Genomic DNA, 27413 nt, shown 5'->3' with positions numbered 1-27413 from the left:
CGGCTCAGGTCATGATCTCAGAATCCTGGGATCGAGCCCCGCATCGGGCTCTCTGCTCGGCGGGAGCCTGCTTCCTCCTCTCTCTCTGCCTGCCTCTCTGCCTGCTTGTGGTCTCTCTCTGTCAAATAAATAAATAAAATCTTTAAAAAAAAAAATATATATATATATATTTTAATACTGTGGGTCACTTAATTCTTTGGGGAAATCGGCATATAATATGTTGTCAAGAATTCAGATATAATCATTTCATGTGAAAGGCACAAATTCAGTTTGAAATAACTTTTATTCAATGCAAAATGTATTTTCTTTTGGCAAAATTAGAGTTTTCTCTAATTTCCTGTCTGTAACTTTATAAATAAAATGTATTACTTGGCTTGAAATCTTAAAATTATTTTTCTATTGGAAGTTAGAGCAATCTCATAAAGTTTTTAAATAAATTGTTCTTGAAAATGTATTCAGTTTTGATTTAAAATAAAGCTAAGCTTTGTTATACATTGTGGCAAATACTTACATTTTATAAAACAAGCTTTACCTGTATTTAGTCAATATAGTTTTAAAAATAGGGTTATGGGTACAAATAACCTTCTGCAGTATATTGAGGAAAGATGAAATTACATTCATAAGTCCCCCTTTATAGTTACGATAACATTCATTTTTAAAACTATATCTGTAGCAGTGAATTGTGCAAAACAATATACATGTAACATTTACATTTTTAGGAACTGAAAAATACAGAGTTCTGTGTCGTTTAAGTTGGAGACTGTCTCTCTTCAGTCAATAGGCTTGATCATCATCTGAACTGCTCTCAAGGAGTATGACCCGCCTCGATATTCAGCCCAGAAAATTCCATCTTGGTACTTGCTTCTGTAATGACCTCCTCTGTACCATACTCCATTTAGGTTAGAATGTGCACAGGCATTGTACCACCATCCTCCTTTATGAAAATGGGCACAGTTTCCTTTGAGGAAAAAAATAGAGATAGAAAAGTAAAGGTTTCTTCTATGTGCAGTACTCTGCAAACCATCAAAAACTTAAGCTACCTTTGGGACTATTTGAGTTTTTCTTACTTATTTCAGTTACCTTTTATCTGTGTGGTTTTGTTTCTTCATTCATTCTGTTACTGCTCCTGAAGTATCAGCTACTTGAAATATCACTTGAATTGCCTTTATCTTGCCCTTTGCTTGTTTACTACATGCTTTTTTTTTTTTAAAGATTTTATTTATTTATTTGAGAGAGAGACAGTGAGAGAGAGCATGAGCGAGGAGAAGGTCAGAGAGAGAAGCAGACTCCCCGCGTAGCCGGGAGCCCGATGCGGGACTCGATCCCGGGACTCCAGGATCATGACCTGAGCCGAAGGCAGTTGTTCAACCAACTGAGCCACCCAGGCGTCCCTACATGCTTTTTTTTTAATTAAGTGATTTAATTTTGGGGTAGCAGGGTAAATAAAACACAAATAGCGTTTGTGAAAGAGAAAGAGGGAGAGGGGAGAGATTGGGAAGGAAAGATACAGAGTTGCTAAAAGTAAATTTGGGAAAATTCAATTATTAAAATAGCACAAAATAATATAAAAGAGAATAGCCCTACCAGTGGTCAGATGTGTTTCTGTAAATATGGTGTATACTTTGGTTACATCTCTCTCTTTTTTCCTCTTTTGCCATTGTAAAATAGGTTAACGTAGAGACCTACATGCCAATATACAGCTGAAAAGTAGATCAGTTTTCAGGAGGGATATCTCTTTATCGGGGCCAGAAATCTGGGTTAAAAAAGGCAAAAGCCGGGGCGCCTGGGTGGCTCAGTGGGTTAAGCCGCTGCCTTCGGCTCAGGTCATGATCTCAGAGTCCTGGGATCGAGCCCCGCATCGGGCTCTCTGCTCAGCAGGGAGCCTGCTTCCTCCTCTCTCTCTGCCTGCTTCTCTGCCTACTTGTGATCTCTCTCTCTGTCAAATAAATAAATAAAATCTTTAAAAAAAAAAAAAAAAAAAAGGCAAAAGCCTGGGTGGCTCAGCCGGTTAAGCATCTTTGGGTCAGGTCATGATCCCAGAGTTCTGGGATCAAGTCCCACATCCTGCTGCTTGCACAGTGGGGAGCTTGCTTCTCCCTGTCCCTCTGCCTGCTGCTCCCCCTGCTCATGCGCACTCTCTCTCTGACAAATCTTTTTTTTTTTTTTAAAGGAAAAAGTATATGAAAATTAATGTTAAGAGTTTTTAAAAGACTTTATCTGTCTATCTATTTATCTATCTATTTGTTTGAGACTCTGCTTGCACAAACAGGAGGGGAAGAGGTGCAGAGGGGGAAGCAGGCTCTCTGCCGAGCAGGGAGCCCAATGCGAGCTTAGTTCCACTACCCTGAGATCATGACCTGAGCCAAAGTCAGATAGGAGCCACCCAGGTGCCATAGTGTTAAGTGTTAAGTCTGGATTGCCTAACTGATTTTTTTTTTTTTAAGATTTTATTTATTTATTTGTCAGAGAGAGAGGGAGAGAGAGCGAACACAGGCAGACAGAGTGGCAGGCAGAGGGAGAAGCAGGCTCCCTGCTGAGCAAGGAGCCCTATGTGGGACTCGATCCCAGGACGCTGGGATCATGACCTGAGCCGAAGGCAGCTGCTTAACCAACTGAGCCACCCAGGCGTCCCTGCCTAACTGATTTTAAAGAGAATATTAATTTCCCCACTGAGTAAAGCTTTTTTGCTGTCCTACCACATGTTGCAGTCGTACTATTCCCTTCCATGTAAGTACTAAGAAATGCCTTTATCAAAGCCATATCCCCATATGGCTGGCCTCCTTCACTCCCTTCAGGTCTTTATTCAAAGGTTACCTTCTCAAGGTAACCTTTCTCGGCCACTCTGTATAAAATAGCACCCATTTTACCCCCTGCTGCTCATCACTCATTGTTCACTCTCTGGTTTTATTTTTATTAGGGTACTTGTCACCACCTGACAAATCATTTTGTCTCCTGGAGAATAAGCTCTAGAAGGGCAGGAACTTTTTTGATTGCTGTATCCATAGCACCTGCAACAGTGCCTGGCATGTAGTAGGTGTTTAGTTAGTAGTAGTTATGGATTTCAGGCATTGTTTTGTTTCCAGGTGAATTGAGTTTTTGCTGTTTTCCCCCCAAACCCCCATCCCAGCCCCTGGTTGGAATGATAGAACTTTGCGTTTCATAGAGTTCATTCACACTTTGGGCTTGCCTTATAGAAGAGATACTAACCTTTTGGCAGCTTATGTAACCTGTGATTGAGTCCAAAATTAACTTTCTGGAAAGATTTTTAGTACCATATACTTTAATAGCAGGGTTCTCTGTAATGCATATAGAAGTTAGTTGTTCTGCAAAGAATACACATCAGTTTTTCTTACTCACCTGCATACATATCTTTATCTCTGTCCAGTGTGGTGAACTGTTTACCATTATGCCACATCATGGAATCCCCTGCATTTCCCTGGTAAGTTCCCAGACGCAGTCTAAAGAATTCACTTTCAGGTTCCAGGCGAAAGCTGCTATATTCTGCATAGACTTTTTTGTCACTCCAGTCTTCTAATTCAATCAACAACTTATAATTATCTTGATTGCTAAGCATATAGATATTTTCCAGTCCAAGCCAATATTCTCCATCAATGTTTCCAAACCCTTTCTGTTAATAAACAAACAGCATGAGGGCATAAATAAGTGTAGAGATAGTAAACTTCTTTACAGATAAGTTTTAAACCTTTGATAAATACTCACCATTTAGTGAACTTCCCTTTTAATAGGTTACCTGATTTTTACAAGCCCCTCATAGTCATTTTGTTTTGTTTTGCTCTCTCTTACTTTGTCTATTCACTTGAACAGCTAGCTTCAGACTTTACAGATCAGAAAAAGGCAAAAGAGAATGAAAATTATTCCTAGCTACTAAAAACATCAACTAATAAGCTACCCAGATCTCTGAAAAGGATTCCTAATCTCTCATGTACAAAGAGCCAAAATTGTCTTTCTAAGAGTATATCTGTAACTGTCCCTCTCCACCCTGATAGCCAAACAAAAAGGGTATTTAACATCTTATGATCATTCAGTAAAAATGATAGTATTCTGTTGTTAAAGCACATTGTCTTCTTTAGCTCTGTTACAATAAATATCAGAAGATACAGCAGTAATCTTCAGAGTTCCACCTTGGAAAAGTTGTTGACTTTTTTTAAAAAATAAATCAAGGAACTCTTCTGTTTCCACAAGCGTTCACCATGGTAGGTAAACAGCACAGCCTAAGGCTCAGTAAACCTCATCTTAACACTACCTGTGTTCTCAAGAAGATTGTTTTGCAGGACTTTTTTTCCCCTAGTTACTTGCTTAGAAATAACTTCTAACATGGATGTATTAATGTCTCAGTTTTAACTGCCAGTAAAATGTCACCTAAAAGTGAGTAATCACCTGACTTACGTAATTCTGAATAAAGAATTGACCATGTAGAAAATGTAATCTCACCCATCTGCCATCCTTGAACTGGAGGGTGTATACCACTCCTACAGTTAGCATGTAAACATCAAAATTATTAACAAGGACTGGTTGCTTACTTTTCCAAAATGACTGCTGCACGGCTCTGGTCCCGTGTGACAGTCAGGGGTACGTTACTTCCCAGCGGCACCAGCCTTTGGGGTAAGCAGTTTTCAACATGAGGGGACAGTTATCAGAGGTAATCAGTCCTAGAGAAATGGTCATTTTTTGAAGTTCTATAGTTCATATTGCTTAAATACAGTTGCTGATCATAACATGGTCATAAACAAAAAAGCAGTTGTCTTTTTAGAAAATGGAATCAGCAGTAGTCTTCGCTAAGAATTAAATATATGTATAAATCATCCAGAATGAAAACAGGCAGTTGAAAGGATAACTTCATTTTCCCTTTTACCTTTTAATTTTGACTTTAAAACTGGAGAGTAGATAATGAAAAATATGTGGATAGTTATTTTTAAACTGTATTATTTATTTGCACAGAATGGTTACTTCTATAAGAGCTGCTATGTTCCACATTCCCGGATCGGAATCACTGATTTACCTTATAATTTTCCCAATTTCTGAAGAAGTTGACAGAGCCGTCTGTTCTTTTCTGAATAACAGTCCAACCCCCAGGATCCAGACTGTTCTCACACCATAACTGTATTGGTCCATTGCTGTTTTCAGGTTTAATCATATAAATCCCACTGACTGAATGTCCAGCTTCTTTTGCATGCTGACAGTCTTTGAATGGTCCTATAATGAAAATGTCATTGATTACCAGGAAACTTAATAGGAACAGAGCCATATTGAGATAGTTTTTAATCAAAAGTCTTCCCTTTATAGCTTTCTTTATAAAGATACCACTTTTTATCTGTTATATACACAACACCATAAAAGTTTAAGAAACCAAATAAAAGAATTACCCCAGTCCCACTATATGGAAGATTAACTTGTTTCATTTTCCACTGTTCTTGTGTTTGTCCATAGAAAAACATTTTTATATTGTCATCATTCTGACACACATAGAAAGTTGGATTCTGTCTTTTAACAGAAATTGTGGTGGGACTGCAGTCATTCTGACACTTTTAGTAGCTGTAATATAAATTTTTAACATTGATACATCATTGTTTATTCCTTTGTCATTGGATATTGAGGTTTCATCTGATTTTTGCTATTATAAAAGTATACAAAGTGTCATCTTATTGGCTTCATTTTTGTCAAATAATTACTTATAAAAATGCTGTTGGATTGATCTACTGGATCAAGAGGGTGTGAAACACTTTTATAGCTCTTCATAGTGCCTGGTTTACAGTTTCCAAAATTTGATTTCTGTGGAACACACTAATCCCTTGAGGTACTGAGTGAAAATGACCAACCATGGTCAAATAAGTTTTATTATTGCTAAGTATTATATTACCCTTTTGGAAACCCACAGTGTGCATGCACATATGAAAGATTAAGAAGCCCTGAAATAAACCAGAGTTCCCCAAACTTAAAGAATCTGTTAACTTTTTCCTCTCATTCGACAGTCCATAAGAATACACTTCAGGAATGTTGGCAAAATGCCTTTCTAAAGAGTTGTATCAATTTATATGACGAACAGTAATTTTCTTATTTAGTCTACACAATGACCCTGTGATCATTTACAGATGTGCTATAGATGCAACAGTTAACTCGTCTAAGGTCCTATATCTTAGAAGGTAATAAGACCTAGACCTAAACCCGTTCTTTCTAATCCCAGAGCCCATGCTCTGAACTGCCGGCTACATTTGCTCTTGTGTTGTTTTGTAGTTTTATGGGTTCCCTCCCAATTTTTAATACATGAGTAAGTTCTTCATAGCTTTTAAAATGATAAAACATTTTGTGAGATGTTTTGTAGAGGAGCTGACTCTTGAACTTGTGATTTCCACATTTTTTGGATCTGAAGAAAGATTGCTTCTAAGTTTTACTGAACAGTCTATAGTTGCACCATTCTTCAGTGTTTTGATCAATTGTTTTTTTATAAGCATGTAAAAGTATTAAGTGATTCAGAAATAAGAATTACCCCACAGATCTTTTAGAACAACACAAAGTGTAGAAAACCCAGTTGTCAAACTTTATATTTTACTAGAAATATTTAAATTTTGACATGTGCAATTTTTAAAAATTATGTGAAAATAGAGTTTAGTCAAGTAAAGTTCATACAAGAAAATCCTCATTATAATGCTAATGGGATTGTTGAAATTTTAAGAAATGTGTTATCTACACTGTGCCAATATATACAGGATCCATTTGGGGCTAATTGGGGAAAGATTGATCTCATTAAATAAATAATTACACAATTGCATCATTAGAAGGGGTTCTTAGAGACTGAACTCTTGCCTCTAGATTGCTCCTTGAGAATGGTGACTATTTTCATTTTTCTTCTGACTGCACATTATCAGTGTTTTAACTATTGGCGGGTAATCATTGATTTTTTTTCAATCGAAATTCAGTTAATTAACGTATAATGTATTATTTGTTTCAGGGGTACAGGTCTGTGATTCATCTTACACATCTTACACAGTCTTACACAACACCCAGCACTCACAACACATACCCTCCCCAATGTCTGTCACTCAGTCACTGCCTCATGGCCTCCCCATCCCCCTCCCCCCACCCCCCCTCCAGCAACCCTCAGTTGGCTTCCTAAGATTAACAGCCTCTAGTGGTCTGTCTCCCTCTCTGGGTCTGTCTCCCTCTCTGGTTTCATCTTCTTCATTTTTTCCTCTCTTCCCCTGTGATCCTTTGCCTTGTTTCTTAAATTCCACGTATCGGTGAGGTCATAAGATAATTGTCTTTCTCTGATTGACTCATTTCACTTAGCATAATACCCTGTAGTTCATCCACGTCATTGCAAATGGCAAGATTGCATTTTTTCTGTCAGTCTTTTTTTAAGTAAATGAATTAATTAACTTGCCTTCATGTTTTAAATATTTTATTTATTTATTTGAAAGAAAGATCACAGGTAGGCAGAGAGAGAGGTAGAGAGAGGGAGGGAAGCAGGCTCCCTGCTGAGCACAGAACCTGATGTGGGGCTCGATCCTAGGCTGATCCTAGGCCGAAGACAGAGGCTTAACCCGCTGAGCCACCCAGGGGTCCCGCCATCACATTTTAAATACAAGACAATTGAAAACCACAGACAAAATCAAGTGATGGATCTATTTCTCTAGCCCACATTTTTTAAAAAAATATTTATTTATTCGACAGACAGAGATCACAAGCAGGCAGAGAGGCAGGCAGAGAGAGGGAGAAGCAGGCTCCCCGTTGTGCAGAGAACTGGATGCGGGGCTCAATCCCAGGACCCCGAGACCATGACCTGGGCTGAAGGCAGAGGCTTAATCCACTAAGCCGCCCAGGTGCCCCTCTAGCCCACATTTTAATGTTTTATCGATATTTCTGTTTCAGAGTTTTTATGATACAGTGACTAAACACTACATAATACTAGTAAAAATTTTGAGAAACTACTTGTAAAGACTTAATGCTGTCTTTCTTGGGTTACATTTATTTTAGGTATTGAATTTTTTAGTTCTAGAGTTTCAGTTTTTGTTTTCGTTTTTGTTTTTAGGTAGGCTCCATGCCCAGCATGGAGCCCAGTGCAGGGCTCGAATTCACAACCCTGAGATCTGAGATTGAGTTGGTTGCTTAACTGACTGAGCCACCCAGGCACCCCTCAATTTGATTTTTTTAAATAGTTTTTAATTTCTCTTCTGCAATTTCCAGGCTTTCATTCATTACAAACATGTCCTTTAAGCTATAACAACTACTTCAAAAATTCTTGTTCCTTCTGTTCCTAGTTTTCTAAGCGTTTTATCATGATGGCTTTGGATTTTGTCAAAAGCTTTTTATTTATCTACTGAGACAACAGGGTTTTCTTTTTTTGTTTGTTAATAGGTAAATTTTGTTGATTATTTTTTGATGTTAAACCAACCTTGTATTTCTGGGATAACCTTGACTTGGTCATAGTGTATTATTATTTTTAAAGGTTGCCAGATTTGCTAAAATTTTGTTGAGAATTTATGCTTCTGTATTCATGAAGATACTGGTTAGCCTGTGAAAGCTTATAAATGGGTTCTTAAGCTAGGGAAGACTATGATAAAAGTAACATTTTTGAGCTTATCAGACTGGCCATAAGTTAGATCATACTCCATTAAAATTCAGTGAGAATTATTTTTATATTATCTACCTTATCAGTTACTGAATCTAAATGACAAAGTATTCAGAACTTTTTGCACAATACTTTACAGAGTAGCATCATCATTAACTGTTAGTAGCCTTTTGTCCTTTGTTGCTATCCCTAACGCACAGCAGGAACTCCTTTAATAAATATATGCTTATTTAATAAATTTAATATGGCTAATCAAAGATGAATGTATAGTCATGTCTATTGTAGAAAATACTGTATTCCTGAAAACCCTTATGTTCTATAAGATATTGCACCAAAATTAACAGCTGATGTTAGCTGTTAAATACTCCCAATGAGCCAGTATGACCTCTTTGTTTTACTGATACTCTCCTTCTTTTTTACCAGTCATATATGAGCTACTAAACATTACAGAAACATGCATTGTAGTCAGGTAAGAGAAGGATAGAAAGGTTGTAGTTCAGATAGGATGAAATTTATAGAACTTTAATTTTATATGTGGGAGTGAAATAGAAGGAAAAGTAAAGTCTAATTTCCGGGTCCATTCTTGCATTGCTTTGTGTAGTGCATGGTAATATATTCATTTTTTTACTCATACAGCTCTCCATGGCAAAGATTGTATCTTTTGGTTGTCTTTCCGCAGGGGAGGCCCACTTAGACACTCAAATATTTATTGAACTCAGTGATTCCTGGAGCCACCGTGGTTTCCAGAATTTCCTCAGTTGTGCACTTTTTCCAGATGTGTCTATCTGCATCAACAATAGGCTAGAAAATTTTAGTCTCGGGTGGTAAAGAAACAACCGTAGAGTCAAGTGGGAAATGGGGGAAATGGCAAGTAAGGAGAGAATTCCTTAACAATATGATAGGTACTTTGATGGAGTTCTGTAGGGCACATGGGACACTGGCCAGAAATAACTAACCCAGATTAACAGAGATAAAAGTCTACTTATATGTGAGCAGAATCTTGAAGATTGAAGAGGATTTAGGCCTGTGGGGTTAAGGAATCTGATCACGGCCACACATGAGTCACTGGAGCTGAGGGATGGAATCCAAAGAGAGCTTGATGTTACAGAGGAGTTACAAGTCTAGTACGTCTGAGATGTAATGGCTAAGGGGGACACTTGGAGCCCTTGAGGTTGGCTGTAGAGTTGAAATTGATTCTTCAGTGTAGTCACACTTTTTCTAAGTTGTCACTTCCAGAATAGTCAAGGATATCTGAGGAATACTGCTCTTACTTTGAACTCTGTTGTAGTTAATGCACATATGAAGTAGTCTTAATGGAATCCACATAAATATCTCTCATTTCAGAAATTTGCTTATTCTTATAAATACCACCTTTATATTGTTTGTTTTATGAATGTCATTCTTCTAAATATTTGCTCTGCACTCATTTAATTATAGTTTTGGCAATTTACATTTTATATTTAAGGATATATTCAGCAGTTGGACTTTAATTAGGTTATTTGAATAGCTTAAAATACTTAGAAACATCAAGCTTTTGAGTGTTACAAAGTATTTGTAAAATAGTATTTGTTTCTTCTCTGCTATTTAAAAGGCCCTTGGATATTTAACCAAATTGGAGAGTTTTGGGTTTCCTAAATCCCGCTTTCGTTTGATAAGACTTCATTTTATGCACATTTAAAATGATCTTTAGGGGCTCCTGGGTGGCTCAGTGGGTTAAAGCCTCTGCCTTCAGCTCAGGTCATGATCCCAGCGTCCTGGGATCAAGTCCCGCATCGGGGTCTCTGCACAGCAGGGAGCCTGCTTCCACTTCTCTCTCTCTCTTCCCGTCTCTCTGCCTACTTGTGATCTATGCCTGTCAAATAAATAAATAAAATATTTTAAAAAAATAAAATAAAATGATCTTTAATTTACAACCCACTTGTTTGTGGTGGCCTGCATGTTTGCAATTTGGGTGCTTGTTAAGACTTAGATAATCACAAGGCTTAGGAGAATTTAGTTGAAACCCTTTTCCAGGGGCACCTGGGTGGCTCAGTGGGTTAAGCTTCTGCCTTTGGCTCGGGTCATGATCTCAGGGTCCTGGGATCAAGCCCCGCATCAGTCTCTCTGCTTAGCAGGAGGCCTGCTTCCCCCTCTCTCTCTGCCTACTTGTGACTTCTCTCTCTTGCTCTCTGTCACATACATACATACATGCATACATAAATAAATAAAATCTTTGAGGAAAAAAAAAATCCTTTTCCAGAACATTTGTATAAAATTAGTAGTACTTTCAGCTACTTTTTCTCCTCAGTAAAGATAGTAATTATCGGAATTTAGTATTTATTTGTATTCATTTTTATAAATAAACCATTAACCTTTCTTAGCCAGTGTGTATTGTTGATCTTAACAGAAACATTTTTTCATTACTATTTGAATATGTTACTTTCTGCCTAGAGTTAGAATATAAGACATTCTTATGTTAAATGTTTTTTCTTTCTCTACCATAAAAATCATTGCCTAATAGGAATTCTTAAATGACTAGTAGAAAAGTAACAGCTTTGTTTTTGAGAGGTCAGATTTAACTTGCAAGTTTGCGTATTATTAGATGTAAATTAATTGACATGCTTCAGGAATTTATTCATAATGGTGCACCATACAGTATAGACTGGAAGTACCTTTCTTTTAAAATGGGAGTTTTATTAACCTTTTCCTTGCATTGAGTAATCTTGAAATAGTCTTCATCTTTGTTGACACACAATTGGACTCTTCTTAAGGCAGGAAACTAGAATTTTGTACATTGAATTTGAAGGACAAGTGTCTTTCTTCCTCAGTTTATCTGATGGTTAAAAGTTTTTATTGGACTAACAAACTCCAGTTAATAGATCTGATTCATAGAAAGAAAAATATTGAACAGTCATGCCACATTATTTCCCAAGGTGTATTTTTCATTAAGAACCCATATTTTTAAGTCAAACAGAGAAAGTCAGTTATCATATGGTTTCACTTACTTGTGGAGCATAAGGAATAACATGGAGGACATTAGGAGACGGAAAGGAAAAGTGAATTGTAAATCGGAGGGGGAGACGAAGTATGAGAGACTGTGGACTCTGAGAAACAAACTGAGGGTTTTGGAAGGGCATCAGGGGTGGGGATTGCATGAGCCTGGTGGTGGGTATTAAGGAGGGCATGTATTGCATGGAGCACTGGGTGTGGTGCATAAACAATGACTCTTGGAACACTGAAAAAAATTAAAATAAAATTAAGATGTTAAAAAAGGAACCCATATTTTGCCCAGAACAATGGGTTAACAAAATTTTTTCATACTTGGAATATACCTTTACTGGGAACCATCTTTAACATACCTGTTTTTTTGTTTTTTTGTTTTTTTTTTGTTTTTTTCTGAAAAAAAAAAAGGGGGGGGGGCGTTTAATTGCTTAAGTTAAAAGGTAAAGCCTTCCCTTTCTAAAGTTATTGAATTCCTCGTTTATTTTCTTAACTTCATTCCATTCCTGTGCTCTTTGTGATAGGAGGAACAGGACAAAAAAGATAATCAGTTTAGAGCTTTCAAATAATTGGTCAGCAAGTACAATCTTTCTGAGAGGTAAACTTTTTAATTGGGTTGTGAGCTAAGTATAAGATAAACATATTTGACAGCATTTCAGAATGGGAAGTTTGAGGCAAATACTTTCTGAAGCAATAATAGATTCTTCCGATAATGTGGATTACTATGTTTATTAATCTGTAAGTTTCAAATGCAGTTTGCAACCCAAGCTTATATTTTTTAATTACAAAAGAGTTTATCAATTGTTTCCCCTTAACTGTAACAAGAGTCATATTCCAATGGTCCCTTTGTCTAAACAGTCTTTAATTTTTCCTCTTTAAGTGTTAATATATGAGTATTCCACTGAAATCAGTTGCATCTTTAAAATATACCAATAAGAAGCATTATACATATTTGAAAATTAGCTTATCCACTAAAAAGCATATGAAGTTTCTAATGACTGCTTTTATTTTTTTTATTTTTTTTTTTTTAAGATTTTATTTATTTGTCATAGAGAGAGAAGCGAGAGTGAGCACAGGCAGACAGAGTGGCAGGCAGAGGCAGAGGGAGAAGCAGGCTCGCTGCCAAGCAAGGAGCCCGATGCGGGACTCGATCCCAGGACGCTGGGATCATGACCTGAGCCGAAGGCAGCTGCTTAACCAACTGAGCCACCCAGGCGTCCCTAATGACTGCTTTTAAAGCTTACCTTTTCTATACCCATACATGGCAAAGCAAGGCACATATAGGGAAGGGCACAGAAAAATGGAATAGATGGTCATACCATACACAAGCATGTTTATATGCATCACCTCCTTTAATCACAACAGTCTTCTTAAAAAAGACGCAACAAAAAAGTCTTTCCAAAATCCAGATTTCCTGATGCTCAGATCTGTGCCCTAACACAGTGTGCAGGAACTTTCTCAGGTCCATCTGCCTACAAGCAATAAACTTATTTTTATAAATATACCATTTGTAAAAGAGTAATATGTTTTGTTTTTTATAAAAGACTAACCCAAAATGTAGCCACTGAATAACATTAAGTTAATGTTAAACGATTTTATTGATGGCAGTTTGCCAGGTGTGTAGTTAAATTCTCAAATATATATATATTTTTTTTAGATTTTCTTTTTATTTATTTATTTGACAGAGAGAGATCACAAGTAGACAGAGAGGCAGGCTCCCCGCCGAGCAGAGAGCCCGACGCGGAACTCGATCCCAGGACCCTGAGATCATGACCTGAGCCGAAGGCAGCGGCTTAACCCACTGAGCCACCCAGGCGCCCCAAATATTTTGTTTTTAAGCTGGAGGGAGAGTAACGTTTCTGGAGATAACTATTTTTAATCTAACAAAAGTATTGCATTATTTGCTTTAAGTTCATTTATTTAGTTTGTTTTGTTTTATAAGATTTTATTTATTTATTTGTCAGAGGGCGGGGGAGAGAGCGAGCGAGCGAGCGAGCTCTGAAAGGGGAGTGGCAGGCAAAGCAGGCAGAAGGAGAAGCAGGTTCCCCACAAGTAAGGAGCCCAATGCAGGACTCGATCCCAGGAGCATGGGATCATGACCTGAGCTGGAGGCAGACACTTAACCAACTGAGTCACCCAGGCACCCCTTGCTTTAAAGTTCATTGTAAGTTTTTTTGAGGTGCATTTTTCTTAAAACCATTTTAAAAGAAAAATATAAAATTGTCATTAAAACACCTTTTTAGGAAAATGATGGTAAGATAGAACAAAGTTTACCAACTTCATCATTTTTAAATGTACAGTTCAGTGGCATTAGTACCTTCTCTTTGTTGCACAACCAGTCTCCAGTAGTCTTTTCGTCTTGCAGAACTGAAACCCTGTGTCCATTAAACAACTTTCCATTCACCAACCGCCATTCTGCTTTCTGTCTGTATGAATTTGACTTCCCTAGGTATGTTGTATTAGCGGAATCATACAGTATTTGACTTTCTGTGACTGGCTGAAACACTTTTAAATAATACATACACATTATACATTTAGAGACTTTAGACTTCTAGACCATGTTCCCACACACAGAGTACAGTAATACAAACTTCTCGGTGCCAGAGCATCTGTAAGTACAGGTGGACCATCCATCTTTGCCCCTTTTGTACAAGTACCCAAACAGCTCAGACATATTTTCCAGTCTGATTAGAATAATATGCACACAGATTTTTGCACATTATATATAAAGAAAAGAAAAGGGCAAGTCTGTTTATTATTGTTAGAGTAATTTATGTTTGATAGAAATCATAGAATGTTAGAACTAAAACGTGATGTTAGAGTTGTCCAGTCCATCCAACTCATTATACAAATGAGAGAGTAGATCCAGACAGGCAAAGTCTGTTACTAACCCCAAGGTTAAAAACAGGAGGAGGAAACAGGTTTTCTTAATTCTATGCACTTTCGTTTTTATGTTTGCTAGTGTTCTAATGACCATTCTTACAGTGTAGCTCATTATGTCCTTCAATATCAAAGACCAATATTTATAGAATAAAATAAGTGAAAAGTTATGTCAACTTGTAGCAACAAGTAAATAGTGAATAACAGAAGTTATATCTTCCCTTAATTTTTACATTAAGGATTGGTAAATAGGAATATAAACATCATTGTTTTATCAAAACAAAAGTCGGTGTAATGGGACTTTCGATATGCTGAATCCCTAGCATGGGATTTAATTCTGAAGTACAGGATTATTCCTGCACTATAACTCAATGTATAATAAAATCTAGAACTGATAGAGTTCATTTTGTATAAGCCTTTTTAAATGTATCAGTGTATGAATATGTGAATAATGACTTCTCTGAGAACTGATGATCCCATCCACTTAAGATTAAAAACCCACAGAAAATACTCCATGGTGGTCATCTCCATACCTACCTAATTGTACATTCCATCAGTTAAAAAAAAATAATTCCACAAATTCAATTATGTTTATTTATGTTATATGAATAAACTACTTTGCTGAGAAGTACACATTAAAAGCTTAAACAAAACACATACTTTTCTTTTTTTAAAGATTTTTATTTATTTGACAGAGAGAGAGATCACAAGTAGGCAGAGAGGCAGGCAGAGAGAGAGAGGGGGAAGCACGCTCCCCGCTGAGCAGAGAGCCCAATTCGGGGCTCGATCCCAGGCCCCCGAGATCGCGACCTGAGCCGAAGGCAGAGGCTTTAATCCACTGAGCCACCCAGGCACCCCAGAACAAATACTTTTAAAAAGATTGTTAAAAATACATTTTTTTTTCCTTTCTATACCCAGTGGATCATTTTGTATACATCTTTCCTTTGAAAATCAAAGGGTGTGTGAGGGAATAGTGATCATCATTTACCTAACATAATGGTATTGTAGCCTCTTGTTACTGAGAGTGAGAACAGTATAAATTGAAGGATACAGTACAGTAGAATGTACTAAAATACTTTCATGAAGGTCTGTGGAATGACAACTTTACAAAGCTCTATGAAAAATGTAATAACAAGTTAAACCAACATTTATTTAGCATCTGCAAATGAGATACAATATCCATCTACCAGGAAGGAGCTTACATTATAGTTGGAAGACATTTTACTTAAATGTGTATTTGAGTGCTGTAAATACATGTGAAGATAACTGATAATTCAAGAGGGAATAGAAGGAATGTGTGTGTGTGTGTGTGTGTGAATTTTTAAATTTTTATTTATTTGTCAGAGACAGAGCGAGCACAAGCAGGCAGAATGGCAGGCAGAGGCTGAGAGAGAGGCAGGTTCCCCTCTGAGTAAGGAGCCCGATGCGAGACTTGATCCCAGGACTCTGGGATCATGATCTGAGCCGAAGGCAGCGGCTTAACCGACTGAGCCACCCAGGCATCCCTGTTGTATATATTTTATGTTCCAGAGAAAAGAGACATTCATGGGGAGGAACAATCACTTTAAGCCTGAGGAAGTCAACAAGGGCTTCAAGGAGGAATTGCTGCTTTTTTTTTTTATTTTATTTTATTTTTTAATTTACTTCACTTTATCTTATGTCTGAGCCTTATAATCTGATAGGCAGAAAGCATGGTAAATATTTCAAAGACAATGAATTGATTCATTTTATTGAAGCAGATGGTTTTTGTGAAGGAAATTAGTAGAAGGAAAGCTAAAGAAGTAAGTTTCATTTGAGGAAGATATTGTTCTTACCCAGGCTAAGCAAAATGCACATTTTCTGTCTGTAATGGGGAACTGCTGAGCAGAAGTGTGATGTGATCAAAGTGGTAATTTAAGAAGATAGATCCGTTGGCAATATAGAATATATTCTGATGGAGACGGAAAATGGAGCCAGACTAGTCAACAAACTATTATACCATTCCTAATAAGAGTTAACATTTTGAATGTCAGGCCCTATTCTGAGCACTCCTCAAGTGTTAAATTCTGGAGGTAAGTACAATTATTATCTTCTTTTTTTATAGATGAGGAAACTGGGGCACAGAGCAGTTGCCCGCCCACCCCACCCCATCCCAATGTTACATAGCTATAATAATTCAGAAGTCTCCATCTTCCAGGTGCTGCCGTAAATAACTTGGATCTTAGAATTCTGTCTCTGAATAGAAATGAGGGACAAGGGGCACCTGGGTGGCTCAGTTAGTTAAGTGTCTGCCTTAAGCTCAGGTCATGATCCCAGGGTGCTGCTCAGCAGAGTCTGCTTCTCCCTTTCCCTCTCCCTCTGCCCTCCCACCCCACCCGATGTCCACGCGCATGCGCCCACTCTCTCTCAAATAAATAAAATCTTAAAAATAAATAAATGATTGGGGGACAAGTCCATGAAAGAAAAGCAGCGTGGATAGAACTCTGCTGACTACACGTGTGGGGCAGGAGGGAAGTGACAGGGATGAGCCAAGAAATTCAGAAATACAGAGCAGCATGAATCACAGTAGAGAAATCAAAATCAAATGACCCGTCAATCTTAGTAACAGAGATTGATCCTAAGGGTATAACCACAGAGATAGAAAAAGAACAAAGTTGTCTTTTAAAATTATAAGAATAGTGATTACCATGTTAACAAGAGGGGGGACAAAAGAAAGACTTGAAGATTATTACAGAAGTGTTAACTTTCATTACTGTTTGGATATTCAGTGAAGCTTTTTGAAAAGCTTATTACTATTTTCTAGATTTTCTTCAAGAAATATGTATTACCTCTATAATAATTACTTCTAAAAGGAAAATGCTAGGCTGGGAAAAGGATTATTTTAAGCTTCAGTTATTCATTCACTCATTCCTCAAATATCTATTGTAGTGCTTGAAATATGCTGCGTGCAGTGTGCCAAAACTTGATCCTGGCTAGATGTTTGAGACCGTTCACTCTCTTCCAGAAGCTTTCAGTCTAGCAGGAGACAGACATGCAGACAACCCTAGTGTAATTTGATAGAGAAAATGTGTTCAAGGCATAGTTAACAATTTGGGGAAAGAGCCATCCAGATATGTTTGTTTGAATCTGGGAATGTGTAACATTTAAGATACTATTTTACTTAAGACTTGAAAGTTGCCTGGTTGACAGATAAGCTGGAAGAAGGCAGAGAGGAAGCAGCAGCTTGTGCAGTGATGGTAGAGCATCCAGAAGCAAACATTCAGCACTGGTTAGAATCAGGAGGGAGAGGGGCGCCTGGGTGGCTCAGTGGGTTAAGCCGCTGCCTTCGGCTCAGGTCATGATCTCAGGGTCCTGGGATCGAGCCCCACATCGGGCTCTCTGCTCAGCAGGGAGCCTGCTTCCCTCTCTCTCTCTCTGCCTGCCTCTCCGTCTACTTGTGATCTCTCTCTGTCCAATAAATAAATAAAATCTTTAAAAAAAAAAAAAAAGAATCAGGAGGGAGAGCTCTAAGCAGGACGCATTTGAGCAGTGGTGATACTTGTAGCCTTGAAGGTGTGTAAGACCTGTAAAATAGGGAATCTTGAGGCAAACTTCTTAAGCTGTAGGAGAGGAAGAAGATGCAAATGAAGGACCTAGGGAAGTAGGAAGAGTTAATATTACGATGTGGATGCCCGAGAAAGCAGGGATGTGGGTGCTCCGTGGTTCCACTGATGCAGAGAGGTGCTCATGCCGTGTGTATTTCCAGTCTGTGTGCTGCTTTTCGAGATCTAAAATTGTTCCATAGTCTGTGTGCAGTTTCATGTGCTGCCTTTTCAATAAGTGAATGAACTATGATTTGTTTTTTAGTTTTGGGCCTTTGGGCTTTTCTTTCCACTCTGAGGAAACAAATCAATTTGTAAAGATTCAGGAGAATGCTTTATGAGAAAATGGATGTGGGGGTAAAATATTTAGAAAGTTAGCAGTGAGTACTAAACTGAAACAAAGGTAAAGTATTCATCTTTGTATTCTGGGCACTTAGATCAGTGATCAACAAGGAAGGAAACAAGGGAGGAAGGAAGGGAAGGAATTAAGAAATAGAGGTATGGATATTAAGATCAATTCTAGGGTTTTTTATTATCCTAGTGAAAACTTACTTATACATATGTGGGTATATGATAAAAGTTGTAGTTTGTTTAGTCTTAGAAATTGGAAGGGATACCTTTTCCTCTTACGACTGAGGTCAAGAAGGCATGGGTGTTGTGCAGATGTTTTCAAGATATGAAAGAAGAAGGAAACTAGGACTGGGTAGACTTCATCTCACTACAGCAATAGATGATGCGTGTCGAGAGTGGAGGTAAGGAGGAGGTATTATTACAGGCTTAAGGAGAGTGAAAGCAAATTTTTAAATGTTCCTTTTGGGGAGGAGGAGAATGAGAAGAGCAGCAAGAGGTAAACAAAGGATTGTTGAGCAGTGAGAGGACCCAGCTGGAGGCTGATGGGATGGTTGTAGAGGTTAGAAGTGGATTGTGGACTCATTCCTGTCTTAATGCTAGTAACTTAGATGGTAAGAATTTGGTTGGAAGGTAATAACTTTCCTCACAGAATACACTGTTTTTAGGAACTCTTGGACTCAGAGCTGAGAGATGTATTTAAGTTCAGTTGTTGATTAATAGAAAACAAAAATGTTCATGTATAATTACATCACCAAGATGAAGAATAAAGACTTATTATGTGCATTATTTCATAAACCATAAAACGTATTAACCTCATACTTCCATTTTTAACAGTAAGAGGTAACTTACCTTCATTGATGAAAGTTACTGGTGGTATCTTGAAGGGACTTTTGGTGGGAGAAGTTCCCAGATCAGGTGGTGGCATTAAGTCTCTGGGATAACCTGGATCCCTCTGTATCTCGTTACCTCCCAGCAGTCCGGGAGTGTATTGATGACTGTTAGGGATGTGCTGTGGCACTACCTGGACAAGAGGAGGAGACACATGGGGGTCTTGTCGGGAAAATATGTTCAAGCACTGTTCTTCCAACGCAGTGATCATCACAGACTGGTTATTGACGAGATCAGTCAAGGAAGCATATTTTACCTCTAGTTCCCTGTACCTTGTTGCCATCTTCAGCATTTCTGTAGTGACATTGAGGATTTTATTTTCCAACTGGGAAAGTTCAAGTGAGTTATCCCTCTTACGGATAATCTCATGTAGTAGTTGCATATAGAGTTGAGTAACACGTGAGTTCATGTTACGGCTTTCTTTTCTCAGCAGCTTTACCTCATTGACAATGTTTCCATCTACATCCACCACCAACTGCAGGACGTCTATCTCCCGCTTCTGCCTAGAGAGCACGTCCTTCAGGTTTTCAAGGTCCATCCTGGTGATCATGTCTTTAATGGTACTTGCATCTTGCCCTTTGGTATTAACACAAATTGGCCCTGTAATTTTTTGTTCAGGTACCAGGAATGTGTATGCACATTTCTTTACTTCCTCTTTACCATCTGTGGCACGAGGGTATCTCCTCTGGGATGTTTTTTTTATTTTGAACTCTCCTCCTCTGCAGTGTCCAGTGCCCATTAGTAGGAAGAATAGCACACTTAGGGTCCAGAAAAAAGCCTTCATTTTGAAATGAGGTTGTATGAAGTCTTTTAAAAAACAAACCAATGAAAACATAAGTAAGTAAATAAAGTAGAATAATAAACATGAGCAAAACCCAGGATGAGTCATCTTGCAGTCAAGATGATACTGTTATTAGCTGGTTGTATTATATTGGGGTTAAGAATAATTGTTTATATTTGAGGTGGTCCCTTAAAAAAATAAACAAAAACTAATAAAATCAGTGTGCTCCAACAGAATTCTCAGCCGTGTGTGGATTACATTGCATGCACTTCGTAATTTATCAAAAATTGTTAAATATACTACTACTTTTTAGAATTCAAAATGTGTTAACTAGAAAACTGCATTAAAGTTCATGTCTTGGGGCGCTTGGGTGGCTCAGTTGGTTAAGCCACTGCCTTCGGCTCAGGTCATGATCTCAGGGTCCTGGGATCGAGCCCCGCATCGGGCTCTCTGCTCAGCAGGGAGCCTGCCTCCTCCTCTCTCTCTGCCTGCCTCTCTGCCTGCTTGTGATCTCTCTGTCAAATAAATAAATAAAATCTTTCAAAAATAAAAATAAAAAATAAAGTTCATGTCTTTTCTTAAGTAAAATAAACCGATGGGGAAAAGTAAAAATCAATTTTAACCTACTTTTAAAGTCAATAATATTAAAAAAAAATAAGGGGAAAACTGGGTATCTATTGGTGTTACTAAACTGGGCCAAAATTAATGTTATTAATTTGTTAAATTCAACATCATAATGTGTTTGCATTTGTCTAAAACTTAGGTTTCAGGGAATAGCTCTCCAACTACCACCTCACTATAATGCTTTTTATTCCTCAGTTCAGTGCCCACTGTGTGCAGAGGCATAGGGTTAGTGTTCTTGGGTGCTTTGAGACCCTATAAGACACTTTTCTTACCTTTGGAAAGTTTACTTATTGTCTGAAGGCTCCGAAAGTGATACACAATGTTTGTAAGGTATTAATTAAAACATTCTTCCCTAACTAGTATTAAATATACTTTATATATTTATTTTAGATTGCATCTATTTATTTGAGAGAAAAGAGAGTACAAGCAGGGGGAGAGGCAGAAGGAGCAGCAGTCTCCCCACTGAGCAGGGAGCCCGATGTGGGGCTTGATCCCAGGACACTGGGATGTGTCAAAGGCAGATGTTTAACTGACTGAGCCACCCAGGTGCCCCTCTTCCCTAACTAGTATTAAAGTTAATAGCAGGTGACTTTATTAGTTATTATTTTATATTTATATTATGTGGTTTTAGTTAATTGGCCCTCTATAGTAAGTATCTTTTTTATCTGTCAAAGAGACAATTTTTAGACAGATCTCAGACCAGGAAGTTTTGGCGTTATGTTTTTTGTTTTTGTAGCCTGTCCTTTTGGGATTAGTGACAAGTTTAAGAATGAGAGAATGTTCACAGTCATTATTGTGGGTAATTGTGTTTTCTGAACTATAATCATAATCATATAAATGCTCTAAGCTTACATATGATTTAGCAGGTTCATTCTTTTTTTTTTTTTTAAAGCAGTTTAATTCTTATAACAGAGAGTCTACTGAACAGTATTTTAGTAAAATTTCAATAGTTTCCTGAAACCATTACCAAGGAAAGAAACTCTCTGTAGTTGAATATGATTGTTAGAGTTGGAAGGTGCCTTTGAGAACCTCTTTGCACTCATGTGCATTTTGAAAGCCCGGGCCCCGCAAATCGGTAGTATTAGAACAGGTCAAGGATTCAGGTTCCCCAGCTCCTCAGCTGACATTGCTAGCAGTGGCACGCATTGCTGGCTTGTGTGCTTGGAGTGTTTCATTTTTGCTGTGACAGAGAAACACTTGTCCCTCATAGTACAGTTTCTGTAGAAACACCAGGACTTGCTCTTAAGAACCGAAGCTGCTTACTGTTTCACGAGTTACCTCCCTCGGGAGTAGTTGCAGTAAAGTGGCTGAGATGTGCTGCTTCCCTCAGCCGCACAAGCAGGCTGCTGGAGCACATGGCCCACCTTCCCCCCTCATAAACTGGGTGCCTAACTGCTGTTTTTGAAGGACGGCAGTGGATACACTAAGGCAGAACTCTTCTGTCCCACTTTCCACCCAGGTTCTTGTTTTTTGATTTGAAAAGTCAGGTCCCAAATTGTTTATGCCTACAATTAAAACTAGCAATGCAGTGATAACAGTAGTTCATACTCCTTGGGTTTTGGACCTTGTTTTAAGCCCTTTTGCATGTATTAAGTAAATTACTTGTAACTCCAGCCCTTTAAGTATATTATTACAGTCCTCATCTTCAGTGAAGGACTGGCATCCAGAAATTAAGGACCTTACCCAGAGTGTCACACAGCTTCTGAGAGATGCAGCCAGAGTCTGAACCTAGGCAAAAGACTCCAGAGTTTTTGTTTCTCTTTTTCATTAACCACTGCAGCATATGGTGACATATTCTGTCCTATTTTCTGTCATCGAGAGCATAACAATCCCTTAATGCTTGTTAACTATTTGCATTCACAACAGCACTTGTGAAAGAAATGTATACTCTTTTTACAAAGAAATAAAGTCCCAGAGAAGCCAGAATTGGCACTCACATTGGATTCAGTTCTTCTCGTAACTTTTCCGGACCTGTGAATTTTATCGTAGTCATGCTGTAACTATAGAGGAGCCTTAACTTTGTGCTTCGTGTTTTTCAGTCTTCTTCTGGTTTGTAGGTCTTTACATGGACCCATTACTTATTTATGAAAAGGTATTTGTGAATCATTTTTGTTAGGCTGTTTGCATCATTTTTCAATCCCAGACTTCTGCTGTCATTCCTTCCCCCCGTATGTATTACTATCACTTGATAGCTACAGAACTAACTTGTGATTAGGAACCCTCCCCCCAAAATGAAGGTTCTTACGATCCATGAAATAAGGACTCCAGCTGCTTTCATAAAGATGACTGCTCCTTTTTAAACCATGTCTCCTTTGGTGTTTTCAAATAAATGGTGTTTTCAAAGTGGAGTGATAATGAAAATAAAGCAGAGTGGATGGAGTGTGGAAAATCATTTGTCTCTCACTAACATAACCAAGATAAGAGGAATGAGCACAATAATATTCCATATTAGTATCAGAGGCTGGCTGTTGCTTACTGATAAAAGCACACTTGGATGAGTACTTTAGTTTTTTGTTTTTATATTTATGCCTCTGATGTCGAGAAAATTTAGACCTTAAAGTCTTCTATTTTATAAGAAAAGGACTTTTATTGTACTAGAGTTACCAATAAAAGATTTTTCGTTATATTTGCAGATTCATGGGATTTAGATATGGTTTATTTTTAAAACTGGGACAGTAAAATGTACAGTATTTCTCCTACATAGTTAACTTACTAGTCCTCAGATTCACTCATTTCACTTTTTTTTTCACTCATTTCACTTTAATAATAGAATGGAAATTCTTAGACTATAAAGTTATTTTATTTAAATAATCTATGAAATAAGCTACCAAAACAAGGGAAATTCAGAAGCTGTCGTGTAACTTCAAAACAAGTAGAATTTCATGAACAATATTCTGATTGGAACAGCTTGTATTCCTACCAGACACAGATTTGTATAGGACAACTAAGAACATGTAATCCAAGACTGTTATTGTGACTTTACGTCAGTGTTGTCATGAAAGAACAAAGATGAGAAATTAAAATAGCAGTAGCTTCCCTTCGTTGTGGTCTGCCTTGGCTCTTCATGGGCTCCTGCACGATTAAATCGTAAGATAAATCCTCGTGTACCGTGAGAGAATCTGACCTAAATATTTAAAGGAAGCAACTAAACATTTGTTCTTAAAGAAATATAATTCCTTTGACCTTATAAAAGTAGTGACTTCGTTGTCACCCAAAGAAGAATAAGGAGACACATTTCTGAAGTAGTAGACTAGCTACATCATGAGTAAGAACTGGTTTAAAAATACATTTACTGTTACATTTTCTGAAAACATTCTCTTAATTTAATATTTTCCCACCACGTTCTGTTTTAAAAGTGTAAGTTCTATAAATCTGTGTTACCTCATAAAACCTTTCTGTATATGTTAAAACTTTCCTAGGTCCCAAGAGAACGTTATAAATTCGTTACAGTATACTTAGGTTTAAATCGATGCCTTTGCTTGGTTGTTTTTAGGAAAAAAAGGGGAAAAAAAAGTCCATGCTTTGAGTTAATTTTCTTGGTATTATTTCTCTTCATAGTTGCTACACTGCCAGCTAGTAGAGAGAAGAAATAAAAATCAGGATTTACTTCCTTTCAGATGGTAAATGCATAGAGGCATTTAACTGCCTGTGTCACGCACTGAAAACAGCGTGAGGCAATGAACTTAAATTTATGAAGCACTGAAGATGCTTTAGATATTTCTAGATGGTGAATTATGTTCTGGGAAAAGACTTGAGAACAGTCTCATCCCCGGAGATGTTAAAGAAAGGGATAGTAGTTATCTTTATGTTTGGGGTTTCAGATTCGATGCTTGCCTAAGGCTTCACTAAGAACCGAGGTTTAATGAGGTTCTGCACTTTTCATAGCAAACAGCAACAGAAAAGAGAGAGATGGCAGTATTGCTTGGACATTTTATCAGTTTCTTGTAAAATATGTTCAACAGAGATCCTCCCAGGATTTAGAGTATGAATCTTTAAGGAAAAGACATGAAAGTAAAGTTGAAAAAATCTGAGCTTTACAGTTGTTTGCTTATTGAAGTTTCTTACCATTTAATGTCTTTAGTTTTAGAAAAACAGGATCCCCAGATCATAAAAAAAAAACCTTAAGTGTCTTTGGTGTTTAAAGCAAACTAGTAATTTTGCTAACTAGTAATTTTATTTTTAACAGTTCTCATAATACAATTAAAGTAGAATATTGAAAGAAAGTAGAATATTGAAAGAAACCTCTTGCTTGGTTACCGAAATTATGTCTGTCTAAAATATATATATTCTTAGTCTTTTGATCATGTATTTAAGTAATTGTACTTAATACAGTTTAAGTAATTCTATCTTTTGGGTTCTTGTTTTCTACTGTTATTGCTGACTACTTAATAGTTAAGTCACATTTTCTTTTTTTCCTTAATTCTAACCTGCAAAGTTTTAGGTTGTTGTTTTTTTTTTTTTTAATGTATCAATAACTTTGCTTTCTTAAGTAATTCTAGGTATAGCAGTTTTAATTTCTGTTACCCAAGTTAAATAACTGTGACACGTAAACCTGAAAAGTTATTTAAAATTCTTTGAGTTTTTGCAAGAAACACCATAGACTTAGCTTAAATCTTTACCAAAATTTCTCCTTGATATTTGGTTATACTATAATTGAGGGATTGTTGCAAAGCCTTCCAGTTAATTTTATATCTTTTTAGCTGTGTTTCATAGCTATACTTTAAGATCTCTAACAGTATACATGATCTGCCAGCACACACACACACACACACACACAAACACTGGAATTGCATGGAGAGAGACTAATGTTTACAGCTCTTTTCTTTTGTTTGTATCCCTTTGTTTTTAATCACTGTGTTATAAACTTTATACATTGAATCTGTTACTTGTTAAAATTTCTTTCTGGTGTCACTAAAGCACTTGTTTTCTGAAACCTAACATGTATGTAGCAATGTATAAGCATATATACCAAATATTACTAAATTGAACCTCAAAGCATGCATTAATCATCACAGAGTACATAATGATCAGTTTTTTAACATAAAGGTGCAAAAAAACCCAGCCCTTTTTCAGCTAAAATAACTTGTTAGTATATTTTAAAATTCTTCGTTTAATAAAAGATTTTGAAATTTCTACAGATGTAGAATTTTGAACATACACAGAATGTCAAAGAAAAATAAATATTAAAATACCTTTATGCATCTGTTGATAAAGCAGACCCAGAAACTTGCTGCTCTTTTTCTTGCTTTTAAAAATCAGTGTAGAAGTTTGTTCCTCTGTGACTTTAATGGCAATTGCATTTTTGCTTTGGACCGTCAAATTCAAGCTGTAATAAGGAACTTCTTTTTCTTCTTACAACACTAATCAATTGAACTTGACAAGCCACCTATGTAATTTTAAGTAGTATAGTGGAAGTTCTGGTCTGTGGGCTGTCTTTAATCCGGCAGAGAAAGCATTGTGGCTTTGCTCTGTCTGCCACATGGAGAAGTGCAGTAACCGGCTGCAGCTGACCCAGATTGTACATACAGCACCCTCGAATAGTGATTCCCTCTCTTTCTCAGTAAACTCAAGTTCAGCCCACATACTACGTCACTAAAAATTGCTGGAGACTAAGGGGAAAATCTCCTCCTTAGGATTTCCTCTCTCTAGCCTTAAATAGGGGTGGGGGTGGTGGGATCAGCAGGAGGTTGAATAGCTCTGAACAAGGAGAGACTGTGTGCAGGTTGAAGGAAGGGCACCATCTGGAAACAAACTATCATAGTTCAGCGGGCAATTATAAAACAAACATTTTAGTCTGCTGGCCAGAGATCTTTTAACTTGAGTACTGAAAAAATAGTACTCAGCTTCTCAGAAATAGTAACAGGCTGATAAGTTTGGTTTTTTGTTACAAAGAACAAGAGACTTTGTCACCCGGCAGCCACCTAAATAATGTAATACTTTTCATATTGTAGAGAATTTTTAAACTTCACTAAGTTGCCATTTCAGAAGGTTTTAAACATAGACGAATCTTGATGTTGTTGTGATATATCTTACTGTGTAATGTCTCTTAATAAAACTGTTCATACATATAATTACTAAATATAAATGGAAGTCTGTGTATGAAATTCATTAACGTAATACCTCAAAAATTCTGATGTTACATAGTGTCACTTGCTCCTATTCTGAAAACATGACCCCTCTTGTTTGAATAAGGTTATTCTTAGTAGTTGATGTTTGGAGATTTAAAAGCAAACATAACCCTGGCCTGAAAAAGAGTTCTGACTCCCTGCTGGCTCTGTGGATTTAGAAAAGTCTAGAGAGAGAATTAGTAACTGTTCAGTACTAACTGTGCTATTATATTTCATTAAACTCAGAAGTGTTGATTAAGTAGCTTAATAGCTAATGAAACAAAAATTGGGGCATCTTAACTGATTTGGTACTTCACTACTAAGTAGTAGAACTGGGGTTTGAATCTAATTCCAAAGCCTTGTGCCATACTGTCTCTCCTTGAATTCTATAATTACTGATTGCAGCTTCTAGGTAAAATTTTGCAGGGCTTCTAATTTTTATATATACCATGTGCTTTATATATACCATGTGCTTTCCCCTCCTTGCTGCCTTAGCTTGAGCTGTTTTTTTCTTTCTGTCGAACCACATTGTTTATTTAAAGTCAGCCCAGTTTCTGCCTCTTTCACAGAATTGTTTCTTTAAATTCTGTGACATATATAGGTATATCAGGGGTTGCAAACTCAAGGTGTACAAAGACCAGATACTCACAAGAATG

General features: G+C 37.2%; 2 protein-coding genes across 4 annotated transcripts in view; one reads left to right on the top strand and one right to left on the bottom strand.

The window, feature by feature from the left end:
* RALGPS2 (Ral GEF with PH domain and SH3 binding motif 2) overlaps window positions 1-27413 on the top strand; it is a 157004-nt gene that overhangs the window by 91788 nt on the left and 37803 nt on the right. The gene's annotated exons all lie outside the window — the stretch shown is intronic.
* On the bottom strand, window positions 265-26193 carry ANGPTL1 (angiopoietin like 1). The gene is made up of 5 exons (XM_047703965.1): window positions 25843-26193; window positions 19207-20052; window positions 5021-5214; window positions 3358-3628; window positions 265-958 (listed from the first exon to the last, which is right to left on the bottom strand). The coding sequence occupies exons 1-5, from the start codon at window positions 25850-25852 to the stop codon at window positions 771-773; spliced, it is 1509 nt and encodes a 502-aa protein (XP_047559921.1). The 5' UTR covers window positions 25853-26193; the 3' UTR covers window positions 265-770.

This window comes from Lutra lutra, chromosome 15 (assembly GCF_902655055.1).
Source record: "Lutra lutra chromosome 15, mLutLut1.2, whole genome shotgun sequence".
Classification (NCBI taxonomy): Eukaryota; Metazoa; Chordata; class Mammalia; order Carnivora; family Mustelidae; genus Lutra; species Lutra lutra.
The sequence above is the reverse complement of the archived record's forward strand: the minus strand, read 5'-3'. Positions and strand labels throughout refer to the sequence as shown.

Excerpts from the sequence above, each read along its gene's own strand:
- ANGPTL1 (XM_047703965.1), bottom strand. Across the intron at positions 3,629-5,020 it reads GAAATTGGGAAAATTATAAG|AAAGGGTTTGGAAACATTGA; the intron begins GTAAATCAGTGA and ends GTTTATTAACAG. Across the intron at positions 959-3,357 it reads AGATAAAGATATGTATGCAG|GAAACTGTGCCCATTTTCAT; the intron begins GTGAGTAAGAAA and ends TTTTCCTCAAAG.